This window comes from Clytia hemisphaerica, unplaced genomic scaffold, assembly GCF_902728285.1.
Source record: "Clytia hemisphaerica strain Z4C2 unplaced genomic scaffold, Clytia hemisphaerica genome assembly, whole genome shotgun sequence".
Classification (NCBI taxonomy): domain Eukaryota; kingdom Metazoa; phylum Cnidaria; class Hydrozoa; order Leptothecata; family Clytiidae; genus Clytia; species Clytia hemisphaerica.
The window spans coordinates 930,562-948,203 of NW_027103551.1; the positions used below are offsets into that span (position 1 = coordinate 930,562).

Here is a 17,642-nt window from a genome sequence, read left to right on the forward strand (position 1 = left end):
TTAACTTATTAAACAAGAGCCACAAAGATGTGGTTAAATATTTCCTCCAATAGCTCAGAGCATAGATTGTAGTCGCAGTCGAACCCCACAGATTATCTTAAAGCCCCAACTTTATTAAAGCCTTTATATTAAGCAATATCCGATGCAAAACAAAATATAACCATATTCCTGCTAAAATTTGTCGTTATTTCATAGACATGCTCACAGATGATATAAGTCTAAAAACTTGTTAAAAAATTGCATGCAAATGATAACCATTTTAACACAAAAATAAATGTATTTTATTCAACTAATATTGGTTTTTACCTTCATTAAGGAAATAAAATCTTAGATTTACAAGTTGATATTATTCTAAGACTCATCTGATTAAGAAAGTGCCAAAATATCTTGAGACTGTCTACTAAGGGACTAATATGGAAATATGGCAATATGAATTTGGGAGATATCGAAATATGTTGTACACATTAGTTTCAAATGAAAAACTTCCTTGTCATCAATATTTTAAACCACCATATTATACATTCACAAATAAAAAGTTGCTTAAAAATGGATCTCCTTCTTTACAGATTTAGATTTCCAGTGCATAACATCTGTTACATTAGTATTCATGTGATAATATACCAAATTGTCAACCTTGAAATTGTCACATTTAGTTACAGTATTGTTAAATATTTACAACACTTTCCAGCAAACTTTTTTGTGAAATTTGTGTCTTGATAAACTAAACTCTATGAAATTGTATCATTGATCTTTAATCGTTAAATCACATCTTGGAACAATAGAGTTCCTCTTTGTTCATATTCTCATTATGTGCAACATTATCATTACATCATTGCCAGCAAGTTACATTGTATTGTCAGCTTTAGAGGTCGTCAAACTTTGTTGAATTTGTAATCCTGGCACCTGAATGTGAAAGGAAAGAAAAATCCAAAATTTCATAATGAGAAAAAATCTCTTTACAGTAATCAATGCCAAATGTGTGGTTATTCGCTGAAATCTCCCAAAAAAAAGACTTTAAGAAAGTGAGACTCTGCTTGATGGCTTGAACTATGTTTGCCATGCATATATACTGAGCCATTAAAGAAGTTTACGGGAACGTACAAAAAGGACCACAGGGTACGTACAATAAGGTACACTGGGAACATACAATAAGGTTCACGGGGAAAATACAATAAGGTTCACGGGGAACATACAATAAGGTACACGAGGAACGTACAATAAGGTACACTGGGACCGTACAATAAGGTACACTGGGACCGTACAATAAGGTTCACGGGGAACATACAATAAGGTACACTGGGAACATACAATAAGGTACACTGGGAACGTACAATAAGGTACACTGGGAACATACAATAAGGTACACAGGAACATAAAATAAGGTTCACGGGGAACGTACAATAAGGTACAAGGGGAACGTACAATAAGGTACAAGGGGGACGTACAATAAGGTACAAGGGGAACGTACAATAAGGTACACAGGGAACGTACAATAAGGTATATACACGGGGAACATACAATAAGGTACTGGGGAACGTACAATAAGGTACATGGGGTACGTACAATAATGTATACGGGGAACGGCACAATAAGATACACTGGAACGTACAATAAGGTACAAGGGGAGCGTACAAAAAGGTACCCAGGAACACACAAAAAGGACCAACAGAGAGCGTACAAAAGGTACCCTGAAAGCATTCAAAAAGGACCATGGGTAGTGTACAAAAAGGACCACCACACAAAACGTACCAAAGGATCCCAGAGAGCGCACAAAAGATACAAGGGAGGGGAGCATACAAAAAGGTAAACAGGGAGTAAAAGAGCATCTATTATGATCTAGCTTTCTTTTGAGCATCTGGCATCAAGGCTAAAAATGGGGCACTGAGAAGAGTGCAAGCTTTTCCAAGTTTTGACCATTAATATCTAGACAATATATACATGATGGAAACCAGAAAGAAATTTATGCTCACCTTCTTCTCAAGATAGGAATGGGTTGGATTTCCATGTGTTTCAGCTTCTTTCTCTTCTTCTCCTTATGGGAAAAACAATAAATTCAGCACACACGAGAGAAACTCAGGCAGTCCTCTGAGCTTTACACACAATCATTTGTTATATTTAGTTTTTTCCCCGCTAAATCTTAGCGACGATTTTTAGTCACGTGACTGAAGAGCCTTTACATAATGTGCAGCACGAATAAAGAAAACATTAACATCGAAAATGGAAAAGGAAAAAGGCCGTTTTAACAAATATTCCCCTATAGTAGGGAAATATTTAAAAACAATAGGCTATTAAAATAAATATACATTATATTTGAAACTGACGTATTTATCATTTTTTTACATTCCCCTTTTCAAAACATGATATCAATTGAAGCATCCCATAGTTCAATCGGCAACTTTAACGGGACAAGGCAATATGATCTCCGCTCAATTTATCGTCATTTAGTAGTCAACTCTTCTATTTCAAGCAAAACTTCAAAACTGTCTTTGTCTGTGGTCATGGTAGAACTCTCCATATCAGACAACTTGTGAAATAGTGACGGGAGATTTTTTACTATCTTTACAAAGTGACAATCAATTTTGCAAACGAAGGGTACAATTTTTCCTTCAAAAAAAGGTGGGGGGGGGGTGGGGTGAAATAGTGAAGGGAGATTTTTTTAGTACCATTAAAAAGTGACAATGTCTAGATATATTACATGTTAAAAACTGATATTGATATTTACATATTCAGGAACTCTTGCTCGTCCAGTTGTTTGATCATCGATCCCTACAATGTGAAAAAAAAAACAGTAGACTCCCGGTTATTCGAAGCTCCAAGGGGATAAGAATTTACTTCGAATAACTGAAAAATTCGTTTTAAGATTAATAAATCAATTCGTTTTAATCAATCTACTTTAGCAAGTATCCTTGTATTTTGTCTCTATTACAGATTTTTTAAGCTGGGCCTTCACGCCCTTGGGCGCCTTGTTTCTTTATGAAGAACAAAACGAAAAATCGGATTTTTCAGTTTGAATACTTGAATACTTTTTATTGGAAGAGTTCCATTTTAACTAATTTACTATTTTACACCATTTCCAATAAAACGATTCCAAAAATGATTTTTTTAGTTGTTAATTTTTCACAACATAACGAGATCTTGCATAACAAGCAGAGCAGGCCAAATTTTTTGTGGATAGTTGATGGATATTCGAGTAAGGTCGATATTTTGGTCATTGTGTCTGTCAGACCAAATAGATTGGAGAATATAAGATCCTTGATGTCTTAAAAGATGGATAGTATTACAAAGAAAGTAAACTGAGTCAGTTGGAACATGGAAGAGTAAACATTCTCCGCAAAGATTGACAGTGAATTTGTAGCATATTCTCATAGTTTATTTGGCTTTTAATTCTCGAGTGTGTATCTTTGCAATGATGTAGACATTTATGATAATTCGCCCTGCTTTTATAAATGAAAGCATGAAAGCCCAGTGACATAACAAGAACACAAGGTACTGTAGGAGCTTTGTTACTGCTTCTCTGTTTACAAGAAAGGTAGTTTGATGGTTCTTCACGACCTCAAGAAACCTAGATATCAGGAAACTAAAAAAGCGAACATTAAAGTACTGTAGCGAGTTGGTCTTTGAGGCGTCTGTGAGATTCGAAATGAGGCTCAAAGATACTTTGCAGAAATAAATTAGTAGCGTCAGAATTGATTGAATTGATTCTTAGCGCCGTCTAGTCACGTGATTTGTTTTAATTTGAGGTACTGTATTGTAAGTCAATTAGAAAAATTTAATGTTTGATTGATTTTTCAGATATTGAGATCTTCACCTCAAAAAAGTAAGAGAAGAAGAAAAGCAGAGTGCATGCTGGGAAAAAGCTTTCACTAAACTGCGATCAAATTTAGCTTTCGAAGGAAATCATTTCCTGTCTTACTGAGTAAATGTTGGCTTTTGAGCTTGTTTATAAGTTCGTTTTTTCTTGGTTTCCATGTCAACAAGATAGCACTGTTGAAACATGGTAATTGTTGAGAGGGAAGAAATAAATACAGTGGTCATTATCTTCTGTTTCACTAAGTTCATATGCTAATCTAATCTTGTTTATAGCAACTCAACTAAATCTGTTTGTTTTTCCCCAACAAGCTTTTTGCTATAACCATTTAGACGATAAATCATTTGGGTGTGGCTAAAGAAGGAGATTGTTGATTGATAAATGGAACTTCTTTGAGAGGTGATAAACACAGTAATTTCTAAGGACATCCAAATAATTTCAAAGCATAATTCGTTTCGATCAAGGTATTTTTTGTGGACCAAAAATGCTGCGCACCAGAAAAATATCAAGCTACACCCCTTCGTACGATCACTGTTACCAAGGCCAGCGAAAGAGCATCACAGATAGGTTACCAGTCATTACGGATATCGACCGACGTTTGAGAATAAATAATAGTAGTTCAAATGAAAACCGTAAGCGTTCATTATATGTGGCACGCCCAATCGAAGGTGTGTACGTAAAGCCAAGATTACGTAGACATACTGTACAAGTTAATGTATCCATGGTGAATATAAAACAACAGTCAAGTAATAAAGCAAAATTCAGTTTGGTCGTCCCAACTTTATCTAATGACCATTTAATCGAAATGTTTCGCCGGACGTTAAGGCTTGTGAGGACGTTATGCCGTGTTGCGTTAGCGATACGTCGTTATGCTGTCAATAAGAACGATACCCGTGTTTTGGTCGATTTTCAAGATTACGTCAAACCGCCTTCAAGATACAATCTTCCAGATTGGAACAAAGAGAAAGACCGCGGAAATATGTATTTCAACAAACACGTCTTTAGCATGGATAGCAATCGTACCTTTCCTTCTTGGGCGCGAAGACTTTGTGAACTTGCACCTGAAAACAGACCAGAAGCATCCTTGGATAAATTGAAACGTTATTTGAGAGGTCATCCTTCCTTCTCCAAGTTCAACGAAAATATTCAGAAAGAATTGGTGAAGAATGTATTATATCATCGTTATGATCGAAAACGGATCATTTTGAATCAGGTATGCTTTTCTTCTTTCTGGAACTCTTCTTTAAATTCGCATCTCTATGATCAGTAAAATCAAAAAGTGGGGAAAGTTGCTCTGATTACGAGATTGCATAAAACAACCGATTCTCCTTTGCTGTAGTTCAACAAAAACTTGAGTTGTGATAAGTCTACACCTCCTGTGGGGGAGAATCCGGTATTCCGATATTTGAGGGAAAAATAACCCGTATTCCGAAAGGCCGAATTTCCGGTGTCCTGGTTATCGTTGGAGTATTTTCGTCTCATATTAGAAAAATGTTTGCCGGCTTTCACGAAAAGATCACCAGCATTCCGATATTTTGTACCCTCGGAAGCCCCCCTTCACTGTGTGTTGTTTAGTTAATGAAGCTATGATGATTTCCATAACCAATTGTCTTTCAGGGCGACAATGCGGAATATTTCTACATCATGATATCTGGTAATGTGTACGTCAACATTTCACATCGCGATGCAAACACTGGAGTTGAAGTCACCAAAACAGTGGACGAGCTAAAGAATCAATGCTCTTTCGGAGCAACTGGATTGATGTATAACACCAAACGAACTGCTTCTGTAGTATGTGATTCGTATGTGGAGGTATTACTGATTGACTCGGATACTTTCCGAGAGTATTGTTCGTCATTTTTAATGCAGGAGCACGAGAAACAGAAAATGTTTCTCAATTCACATGAAGTCTTTCGATCATGGTCAGAGCGTCGTATGAAACTTTTATCTTACGATGTTAAAAGTCAATATTTTCGAGCTAAGAAAGTGATCGATTACGATCTGTTAAATTCGAAGTATGTTTATTTCGTAACTAAGGGATCTGTTGATGTTCTTTATAAGAATTCTGAAGATGAACATGAATGGCTGCACAGCGAAAAGTTGAACCGACATGTCGGAATCTTAGGTGGTAATCGGATTTTCGCTCCTAACTCATGTAATATCAAGTGGGTTGCCATACAGAATGACGCACTCAAAAATCATTCAATCAAGGTGCTACTGATTAGCAATGAAGCAACAGTGTTATATATCCCTCGAAGCAGATTCGAAGAAGTTGCTCCAAAGAACTTCTTGACAACTTTTGACTTCAAGGATGAATTTGATTATCTGTCACCTGGTGCTTATGAGAAGGAGAGGAAGAAAGCTGTTCAGTGGATGGAGTATAGACAGCAAATGACACAGCGGTTCACCAAAACTTTCAAGGATGCATGACTCGAATGTAAAGAAATTTAGGCAGAGACAGTGCCTAAAAAAAACAAATATTTTCCCAATTTTTAATTGGTCGAAAAAAAGAAATTTTATCTATGATAAGACCCTTGTGCTAAACTTCTAGGAAAGTTGTCCCATTTATTTCTAACTTCGAGCTCATTTTCCTTTGCTTGGTGCTTTAATCAGAGTTTGAAAAATGGAAAGATTATTAATAGAAATTTTCGTTGTCAACTAAACGACTATGAATACTCTTCCTTGGAAATAACAATTAACTGTATTTACAAAAATTCTATGAAATTTCTACAAATTATGTGGTGAAAGGATCAATAATAAATTGTAATAATATAAATTTATTGTTTTATTGTAGCAATGTAATAAATTGAAAAACTCAGCGCTGAGATAAGGCTCTACCTCATTCCCACCGAGGAAAAAAGTTCCACCGGGGCACCTGAGACAGGTGTTAATAACAAAGAAGTGCGAAAAAGAGTATAGATCGTAATCAACTCTGATAAAACTTCAAATAATCATCCTTGTGAATGAGAATCTTTTTGAATAATCCGTGTATAATTTGTGTGGAAACAGAACAAAAGAAATTATAATAAAGTATATAAAAATGCATTAAAACAACGAAAAAATAAATTTAGAGTATGAGGTACTAATCAATGAACCAAATTTCAATGGATGACCTAGCTAATTCTTAAATTCTAAGTATCTAGGAGTCAATTATAAATCTTCAAACTTAATTAAAAAATCACAATAATAAACCATAATAATTATTTTCTTTCTTGTATAATTATATTCATAATATATTTTTAATTCGTGGTTACAAATATGCATGTTTGAAAAGGGATTAGAATTGAATTTCATAACAGTGCAGATGTATAAAATGGTCTCTTTTCCCCTATTTTTTTGCCAGGCATGCTTATTAATGAGGATTTGTATTGAATAACCATCCACTTTAATCTTTCTAATTATATTGCGACTTCAGTTATAAATAAAAGGACTTTTTGTATCGCAAATTCCAATTTATATTTCGACGCACTGCATGTAAAACGTAAAAGCGAAGTCGAGCCATAGCTGACATCCCCTTTTTCCAACAGAGTGGAGCAATCAGAAGAATCCCTTCAACAAACGGCCTGATTATCAGTCTCTCTGTGCATAGAAACATAGAAGTTACAAACCGGCTTTCGTTTAAGACAAGAGGGATATCGAGTTAAAAGGAGCGTTAAATTATAACTCAGTCGTTTCATTGCTTCCACACTGTGCAGTAATTGTTTTTCCCAATAAATAGGTCTTATTACAAGACAAAACTGTTTTTAATGTCGAATAATCATGTAGGGAATCACTCATAGAGAGATAACTGCTGATACCTCATCGAAAAAACATCATTAACAAAAACATTAAAGTGGAATTTTCCTGTCCTCATGTACTGCCAGTAACTAAGGGTGTAATCAACTTGGAATGCTAATTATCTTTCTAATGGCAAGCAATTATCCAAAAAAATACTAGAAACACAACACAACACAAGTTATCTAACAAACCATACAAAATCAGTCAGATTTCTTTCCATTTGAAGATACAAGTTGTTTCATTTTGATTTCAATTTCTTGAGCAATCCCTTTGAAAGTATGCATTTCACATTTCCGTAAACTCAAAACAACCCAAAGATAAATGGCACAGAATACTACAATAATCAGTTGGCAGAAAAACACAACACTTGCCCATATAGTTGAAGGGTGAGCAAACATATCCAACCCTGCATAACAAGCTGGTAATCCAACTACCAGAGAAAAAGCAATGGCGAGAGTAATGATTAATACCCAGGATAATTCACTAGATATTCGTTCTCCTTCTTTCATACAGTCGTGGATCTTGGAAAGTAGTCCCAGTGATTTATAATCTTCCATTTTGCTATGGTCCACACTCTCCTTGTCTAAGAAATAAAACATTGTATAGTTTCATTTCAGTATAAACCAGCCTACTGTAATTCCTTTAAACTTGGGTTAGCCTTAATTATCAGTTGAAATCATTCATACTATGAAAAGGGCTTTTTTGCAAATTACAAATTCGTAACTCACCATGATGAAAAGTTAATTCCACTTCATAACCTTCGTGGTCAGAGTAATGCATTTTAGAGTTTGGGATTTGTCGACATGCCAGCTTTGATCCATCACAAGTGAAAAAATCATTACAAAAGATAAAATCAATTCGTTTTGCAGCCTCCGTTGGTTCTAGGTAATGATTACTTTCGCAGTCTACCGTTGCTAAATCTCCACACTAAAAATGAAAATTGATCACTTTATTACGAAATAAGAACAACCGCTCTGCCACCCGTAACTTCTAATATGAAGCTGTATTTGATTAGTGGCCAGATACTGTATTCTGGGCAAAGAAATAATGGCAATGAAAACAAACTTGAGAGCTAATCAAGGCCATCTGTATGATGGTATAAATTGAGGTCTTATACTGTAAAAAAAGGCTCACCTTTTTCTCGCAGATATCGTGAGTGTCTCTTAAAGAGATCAATTCTTTTAATCCTCGCATCCCAAGTTCATGAGATTCGTGATTAAAGTCTCCAGAGAAGATGATGGGATCACTGGGTCGGGTGACATGCTTCACAAACTGGGTTGCTTGGTAAGCCTGAAGGGTACGGCATTCGTTGAAATGGAACTTTGCATTCTGATAATCGTAATTTGCATGCATCTAAAAAGTGTAATAAAATCAGAATTATTCCCCTTCACATCTCTGTTTCTTTGACACTGTGACACCATAATTTTCCAACCGAATGAGTTACATTAACAGAGCAAAATGCTACTTTAGAAATTCTCTAGATTCTATTGGGTGGGGATTCTATTGTTTCTGAAGAAAAATCTAGTGGGAATTTTTTAAATCTTTTGGGAATGAGTTTGTTATTTCTGTATATACAGAGAGGATGAAATACAGCATTTTTCATCTGAGACTTCTTTTTCAATTGAATGAGGGGTCTCCCTTGTTCTCAATTGATAACAAGAGTTTTTGTAAAAAGTTTGGTCATAACTAATACTCTGTGTTTACCCCCACTGAAATTCTTCAGTTCCACAAAACAAAAGCTACCGCAAAAATTTAGTTTCCTAAGATTTGTTTCCTAAGAGTATTCTACTTACATGTGTATTAAAGAAATAGATATCTTTCTTAGGGTGCTTGATGATAACACCAGTGATCCCTTTCCCAGCATACCAATCGCCGTGATTGTAATCATAGAAATATCCGTTAAATAAATATCTTTGGAATAAAGTGTCAATGATTGGATATTTGGAAAACGTTACACAGCCTGTACTTATGAATCCACTAAAAGAGAAAAAAAAACATAAATATACACTAAAGTCTCTAGTTGATTGTTTTGTAAAATAAATAAGATTCAATAATTGTTACTATAAAATTATAATGTCATAAATTTTTTGAAGGCTGTTTAGCACTTACTTGCTGATGAATCTGTGTGAATATGGGAGAATATTTTTGATTTTCTCTTTGATACTTAGATAATGTTCTTCTACCCAAACCTGAAAATAAAATTCTGATATTCATGATCATTTTTATTAAAAACAAATCAACCAAATAAGTGTATAATATAAATTCTAGCCTTATGTTTTAAATTTATGTTTTAGAACGTGAAATGACATCAGAATTCATACCTCTTGCAAGCCAATAATATCATAATCACTTTTAGCCAACAAATCACCAAGTGCAGCCATTCGTTGATCGAGATCCTTTGAGAGAAATCTCAAGCCCCTATAAAATCAAGATACCTTTTAGAATAAAACAAAATCAGAGAAAATTAAATACTGACCCAGAAAAATGTATAAAGTTTGATGGTTAACTGTGTCCAAAATAATGTGGATTTTTACTATATATTCTTTTTTAATTGTCAAGAAGAAAAGCCAACTTTTAGAATTTTGCATATAGCTTTTTAGAATTGGTAAAGTGTTTTTCAAGTTATATATAAGCTTTTAAAGTCAAAATAAACTTTTCAAAAAATCCAAAAAAACAGTCATTGAGCATTTCTCAACATTTTTCAATAAATTTTGTTAGAAAAATCGCTCAGAAATACTGTTTTCCTATTTTTCGCCATAACTTTTGTTAAGATAATTGATATAAATCAGCTGAGAATATTAATTGAGTCATCAAAGTCATTAAAATAGTGGAAATATGAGGTTTTTGGCAAAGAATTGCATTAATTTGATACCCCATTTTTGACGTGTTTTTGGATTTTTTCAAACGCAAATTTTGACTTCAAAAGTCTATAACTTGAGAACCACTGAACCAAATTTAAAAAGCAATCTGGAGGTGCAGGGCAAATTTTTTTAGCAGCTGACTGTGCCACACTATGTTAGGTGTACTGGGTGCATCAGAAATCTTTTTTACAGGTTTGTCAAAACATTGTAGGCTTATGGTTAAAGATTTTTTGTTAATTCTTTTTATTTCCTATAGAAAAAAACCTAGTTTAAAGTTTGTATGTCAAACTTTTGGGTAGGTCAGAATTGTAAGTTCTTTTATAAATTTTGATTGACTGAACCGATTTTAAAAAGTTTTATACACCAAATTTTTTTCTATATATAGCTAATATAAAAAATATAAACAAAAAATCTTTAACCGTAAGCCTACAATATCTTCATAAACCTGTAAACCTTTTTCTGGTGCACCTGATATTATAATTAGATTAGGTTTTACAGATGGGTTTTATGAACTAAATTTTTCCTTGTCATTGTTTTTTCCGGAAAATTTGATTTGATTTCGGAAAAATTGGGAGCATTTGAAAATTGTGGAAAATTTGAACATAATAATTGGTGGTAAAAGGAAAAATTTGTACCAGTATCTTTTGGAGCAATCATCTCCTATCTAAAACTTTCATGTACCGAGTTTTTCAAAAAAAGAAAATTGTAAAAAATTTAAACTTTTCACCATCAGAAAAAGGAAAGGCTTAACTTAAATTTTTAGCTATCATATTTTAAATTTGCTTCACATGTTCAAACACTATAAAGAAAATTTGAAAAAACTTTGAAAATTTGAAAATGGGTCATTTTTGAGAAAAAAGAGAGGATCAAAATCAAGCTTATAAAATACTGAAAAAAAGCTTAATTTCAATACTTTTAGATTCCAGGTTCTTTTGAAATCTTTTGATTATCGAAAGAATAAAAAAAATTGTATATATAAAATCGAAAAAGTTAATTACATTACAGCAATTAAAACACTTAAAACTGACTGTCTTGCATCACATAAACGCACTCTTTTCTTGCAATTCTGTGTAGTCAGCGCTACCTTTTTGTAGGTAGGCACTTCTGTATTTAGAATAAAGAGTGCAAGACCTGTTTGTGCGTCGTTTTTTTTTTCTTGTACAAAAGAGAAAGAGAGAAAAAGATTTAGCCACAAAAGAGTTTTTTTGACTTTGCTTCATAAATTATGAACATGTGAAGCAAATCCAAAGTATGATAGCTCAAAATTTAACTTAGCCTTTTCTCTTTCTAATAATAAAAATAATAACAAATGTTTTAAGTAGCTGGCTCCGAAAAATCCTTTAGCTTTTAGACAGCTCAAGAATTGTTTCCACAAAGGGCCACTACGACCAGAACAAGAACAGTAACAAAAAGGAACAGGAAGATTGGATAAATAATTGGATAAATGATTGGAGAATCAGCTGAAAAAGTGTTTTCTGGAGCTACTCTTGAAAGACACTATCGATTCAGCATCATGGCGGCATTCCCTGGTAGATTATTCCAAATAGGGATTGTAGAGCTTGCGAAGGTTTTTGCTTCAAATCTGTTTCTGTTTTGCCATATATACGGCTAAATTATTCTGAGCAGCTAATTTAGTCTAGTGGCCGTGAATGTTTCTAGCAAGATTTACATGCTCACAAATAGATGGTGAAAAGTTTGGATTTATAGTAATTAGTATTCTTAGTTTTGTCACAATTTGTAACATTAATTCAGACACTTTTTTTTGAAACACCCGATAGCTTGTATTTGTAACAAACTAAACATTTTCAAGGCATAATTTCTCAAAAGAATTTTAGATTGGTATCTTTTCCAAAACATCTTAGAAAAAGTCATCTTTTCTCTCTGCTATATGCAGTGTGCCACAAGTGTTTCAACCGGTATTCCAACGAAGCCATATTTTGGTTTGTATAGAAATTTCGCCCGCTCAAATCAAAACAACAAAATGGTCAATCTCACTAAAGCAAACATTGCGGCGACGGCATTTCCCTGGATAAAAATTCTGGTCACGTGATTTTAGACCAATGAAAATGCTTCATTTCCCCGGATTAAAGTTGTGTCTACACTAACACGCGGGAAAGGCTAGAAAAAGAGAAAAAACCGGTGGTCAAATTAAATTTTTCTCCCTTCTTGCGGCAAACATAAAAGACTTTAATAAGAGGCCATTTATTTAAGAAAGGGGTGTTATATCATAAATAAATTATGTAAGTAAGTGATATTTTAAGTAAAGTTCATTAACAATTTTATTTTGAAGTTTTTTTTATAAAAACAAAACCCCCATGCTCGATGATAATCTCATTTTCTTAACTTATGGACCCATTTGGAAGTCTTTGTAATACAGATCATTTGGCAGTGTAATTGCAGCCTATATATACAAGAATTGGAATCTAAAGTCTGAAGTTGTAACTCCTTGCCAGTGACCCCGCAGAGAAATTTTTAGTTGGCAGACACTGACATTAGGTTGGTTTGGAAATCATTTTATTTTGAAATTTAATCTTCACTTTAGATGAATACTTTTATTTATTTGGATTTATGAAAGGTTCAAGGTTTGTTTTATACTTTTTATTTCAAATTATTTCATTGATTTATTGAGCTGCAATAGCTGATTGAAAAACGAAGATTTTTGATAGTTATCATCATGGGCTTGGCCGCCATTTTGAATTTCAATTTTTTTTCTCCTGTACTCGGCAATTTAGAGGTTGTTCATAATACGCGAATTTGGCTTACGCGTAACACTTGGGCCGATGAAATTTACATATGAGTTTACCGTCGTGAACTTACCCAAAAATAGATGCGGCATGATTTCATTATTCATTATTCATTATTTTCCCAACAGCACCTTATCCACCATTTCTGCCAATCATGCTCTCTCAAAATAAAAAATTTTGCTTCGCTTCAACCCTTCGCATCTTTTGCGAACGAAAAATAAAGATTGATTGCTACAGTGGCGCTAGATTTTGCAAAAAACTAAAATGGCGGTCAGGGCGGTTTGGCAGATGGGCGGGACGCCCACTGCAGTTGTAGGATTGAGGGTGGCAGCATTTTCTGTAATAAATCTTCTTTGTTTACCCATGTAAATATGCGTAGAGACGATTTTAACAAAGATAGAGGTGCTTTTTAAAGATGCGGGCGGCCGACGGTAAACTCATATATAAATTTCATCGGCCTTGGTGGTGCAGTGATCTGCTTTTTGTTCAAAAGATTCAAATTTATATAAAAAATAATTGATGTCGCTAAAACAAGACAGTTTTAATTATGATGGTTAGGTTATGCCATGATGGGCAAATTTTTTTAATTTTCTGCCCCTCCTCATTCAGCAAGCCGGAACCATATGGTCAACCTTTTAGGGTATTTGCGGTGAAATAGAGGTAACGCTAAAAAACAAGAGCAATTCAATAAAACAACCGATCACATTGAAAAAGCTTATTTTGACCACTGCCATACCACCCATAGCCAGGTGAGCTAGCTAGTTCCTGATGATGGCGTGGCGACTAGCTCTCTTTTTTTCTTTGCTTTGGCATTTCTGGTTTGTCGTCCTTTCCCCTCACAAATTAGATATTTGAAAAATATTAAAAAACTTACCAACAGTTAAGACTAAGCACTTTCAATTTCTCCATTAGATGTGATATTTCCTCTGAGCAGTGGATATGTGGTTGTTGTGGGTCTTTATGTGTTTTTGTCTCCCTCCAGCGTCGACTGTCAGTCAGGTCGTCAGGTTATAAATTTGATGTCTGTGCAATGTGTGTGGCTTTGTTTGTTTACAATTCCATTAAGCGGGCTATTTCATCTGCGGAAAAATTACCGGTTTTTGAAAGAAGCAAAGGAAATATCAAAGACCAACATTGCACGGACTGACACAAAAAGGGAAAGAGTTACACAAAACAGCGTTGATACGGTCACGGAAGGTTATTTTTAATCTACCGTGTATTTAACCGTTCTATATAGCTGATGATATATCAACGGAAGGTTGTAAATTTCCCTGGAAAAATTCATAATCTACCGTGTACTTTAACCAAATTACACGGTAGATTAAAAAATGGAAACCAATCTACCGTGAGTTTAACCAGATGCCTATATACAGCTAAAGTCACGGTAGATTGAAAAATGACCAATCTGCCGTGAATTTAAGCCTACCGTGAACGTAACAAATTTACCGTGAACCTAACAACAGCTATATAGAAAAGCTAAAGTCACGGTAGATTGAAAAATGGCCAATCTGCCGTGAATCTAAGACTACAGTGACCATAATGCACTTAGAAAATGACTTGCTGTCAATCTACCGTGAACCTAACAACAGCTATATAGAAAAGCTAAAGTCACGGTAGATTGATAAATGATCAATCTGCCGTGAATCTAACCTAAGCCTACCGTGAACGTAAAAAATCTACCGTGAACCTAACAACAGCTATATAGAAAAGCTAAAGTCACGGTAGATTGATAAATGATCAATCTGCCGTGAATCTAACCTAAGCCTACCGTGAACGTAAAAAATCTACCGTGAACCTAACAACAGCTATATAGAAAAGCTAAAGTCACGGTAGATTGATAAATGATCAATCTGCCGAGAATCTAACCTAAGCCTACCGTGAACGTAAAAAATCTACCGTGAACCTAACAACAGCTATATAGAAAAGCTAAAGTCACGGTAGATTGAAAAATGGCCAATATGCCGTGAATCTAAGACTACAGTGACCATAATGCACTTAGAAAATGACTTGCTGTCAATCTACCGTGAACCTAACAACAGCTATATAGAAAAGCTAAAGTCACGGTAGATTAAGAAATGCCAATATGCCGTGAATCTAAGCCTACCGTGAACGTAACAAATCTACCGTGAACCTAACAACAGCTATATAGAAAAGCTAAAGTCACGGTAGATTGAAAAATGGCCAATATGCCGTGAATCTAAGACTACAGTGACCATAATGCACTTAGAAAATGACTTGCTGTCAATCTACCGTGAACCTAACAACAGCTATATAGAAAAGCTAAAGTCACGGTAGATTGAAAAATGGCCAATCTGCCGTGAATCTAAGCCTACCGTGAACGTAACAAATCTACCGTGAACCTAACAACAGTTATATAGAAAAGCTAAAGTCACGGTAGATTGAAAAATGACCAATCTGCCGTGAATCTAAGCCTACCGTGAACGTAACAAATCTACCGTGAACCTAACAACAGTTATATAGAAAAGCTAAAGTCACGGTAGATTGAAAAATGACCAATCTGCCGTGAATCTAAGCCTACCGTGAACGTAACAAATCTACCGTGAACCTAACAACAGCTATATGGAAAAGCTAAAGTCACGGTAGATTGAAAAATGGCCAATCTACCGTGAATCTAAGACTACAGTGACCATAATGCACTTAGAAAATGACTTGCTATCAATCTACCGTGAACCTAACAACAGCTATATACCGGGTGCGCCACAAAAAAGTTTCTCTCTTTAAAACTAACTTTCTAGAAATCTAAAAATTTTAAAAGAACCATTCCTATTTCATTGGAAAGAAGAAAGATAAACTTAAATTTGGATGGGTCATTTATTAAATTCGGTTCATTAGATCAAAAGTTATGCTCAATTGAATAAAAAAGCTACTTTCAGAAAGTGCCCGAAAACGTTAAAAATCGACCTATCAAATTTTTATTTTTAAACTGGCAATCGCAATAGCCTTTACATGATTAAAAGCATTTCTCAGTAATTAAACACATGAATTTTGAAGCTGATGGGTCGGAAGGGTTTAAAATCTTCATCAAAATCATTTTAATTTACTTTTACCGATATTTCCCTCAGATTTTTGGTTGTAGACAGAATAAAGTCTATTTAAGGCTGGATGTACGTCGAAACCCCAATTTGATGTATTTTTATGAATTTTACAAGATTTTTTGGCTTTTTTCGACAAACTTTCTGCCTTTTATTGAAATTCAACCTTCCTTTATACAAGAAAAGGTCATTTAGACAGCTAATTATCATATTTAATGACTGAAACGAAGATAATGATGTATCGTGTAGTTATGCTTCTGTTTAACTTGATAGGTCGATTTTTAACGTTTTTGAGCACTTTCAGAAAGTAACTTTTTTATTTAATTGAGCATAACTTTTGATCTAGTGAATCGAATCTAATAAATGACCCATCAAAATTTAAGTTTATCTATCTTCTTTCCAATGAAATAGAAACAGTTTTTTTAAAACTTTTAGATTTTGAGAAAATTAGTTTTGAAGAGAGAAACTTTTTTGTGGCGCACCCGGTAGAAAAGCTAAAGTCACGGTAGATTGAAAAATGGCCAATATGCCGTGAATCTAAGACTACAGTGACCATAATGCACTTAGAAAATGACTTGCTACACCAGACTGCTCCGTAGTGCCTATAACATTTCCTGACGGGATCACTCTACCAATTCATCAAACTTTTGGGAAACTAAGCTCCTTCGCCTTAACTACCGCTGTGCGACAACGAAGGCTAATGCTCGCATGAAATATAGCTATAGACATGACGAGCCAGCTGGTAAATTATTGATTTGGTGCCCTGAAGAGTCTAGACGTGTTGGTCGTCCGAATACAACCCTCAGCCTCAAAATGATCTTTGAGGACGATACTGGTCTAGAGGTCAAGCATTTAATAAATGCAATGTTGAATCAAAAGAAATGGAAAGAGGATTATGTCTCTTCACACCTCTCCGGGATGACTCAAGTACAAGTACAAGTTTGGCACGCATGCGCTCTAAAGGCCATAGCTTCGTAAGAAAGGATCTGCCCAAAATAAATTAAATCCGATGATTCTTTTACTTTACAGCGCTCAACAGCTAAGCTTATGTCAGATCTTCAATTTTGCCCTACCCTTTAGATTAGAGTAACGCTAGAGTAGAGCGTTGTACTGGCAGAAATGGAAGATCTGTTATGAGATTAGTATGGAACTATGAAATTACAGGTATTCCAGTATATACCCTCATCGGTATTCCCCTTCAAGAAGGGCCTAATGCCATCCCAAATAGACTACCTTATCGGCGTTATTTCTGTGCTGGTGGTGTATAATAACAAGAGCCGCAAAATGCGGATAAAATATTTCCGATGGGCGGGTAAACCACTCCCAAAAGGTGAACGAGCTTTTTAATTTTTGGTATGATTTTTTTAATTTTTTAATTTTTTAATTTTGCCAATTTTTA

At 34.7% G+C, this 17,642-nt stretch overlaps 2 protein-coding genes across 2 annotated transcripts; one reads left to right on the forward strand and one right to left on the reverse strand.

Moving 5' to 3' along the window:
* Positions 1-4,081: 4,081 nt before the first annotated feature.
* LOC136800158 (cyclic nucleotide-binding domain-containing protein 2-like) lies at positions 4,082-6,510 on the forward strand. The gene is made up of 2 exons (XM_067056773.1): positions 4,082-5,021; positions 5,426-6,510. Exons 1-2 carry the CDS (start codon positions 4,293-4,295, stop codon positions 6,236-6,238), a joined length of 1,542 nt encoding a protein of 513 aa, XP_066912874.1. The 5' UTR covers positions 4,082-4,292; the 3' UTR covers positions 6,239-6,510.
* LOC136800159 (putative neutral sphingomyelinase) lies at positions 6,454-14,197 on the reverse strand. The gene is made up of 7 exons (XM_067056774.1): positions 14,065-14,197; positions 9,907-10,003; positions 9,695-9,774; positions 9,379-9,562; positions 8,720-8,938; positions 8,314-8,512; positions 6,454-8,168 (listed from the first exon to the last, which is right to left on the reverse strand). The coding sequence occupies exons 1-7, from the start codon at positions 14,097-14,099 to the stop codon at positions 7,786-7,788; spliced, it is 1,197 nt and encodes a 398-aa protein (XP_066912875.1). The 5' UTR covers positions 14,100-14,197; the 3' UTR covers positions 6,454-7,785.
* Between the last annotated feature and the right edge of the window lie 3,445 nt (positions 14,198-17,642).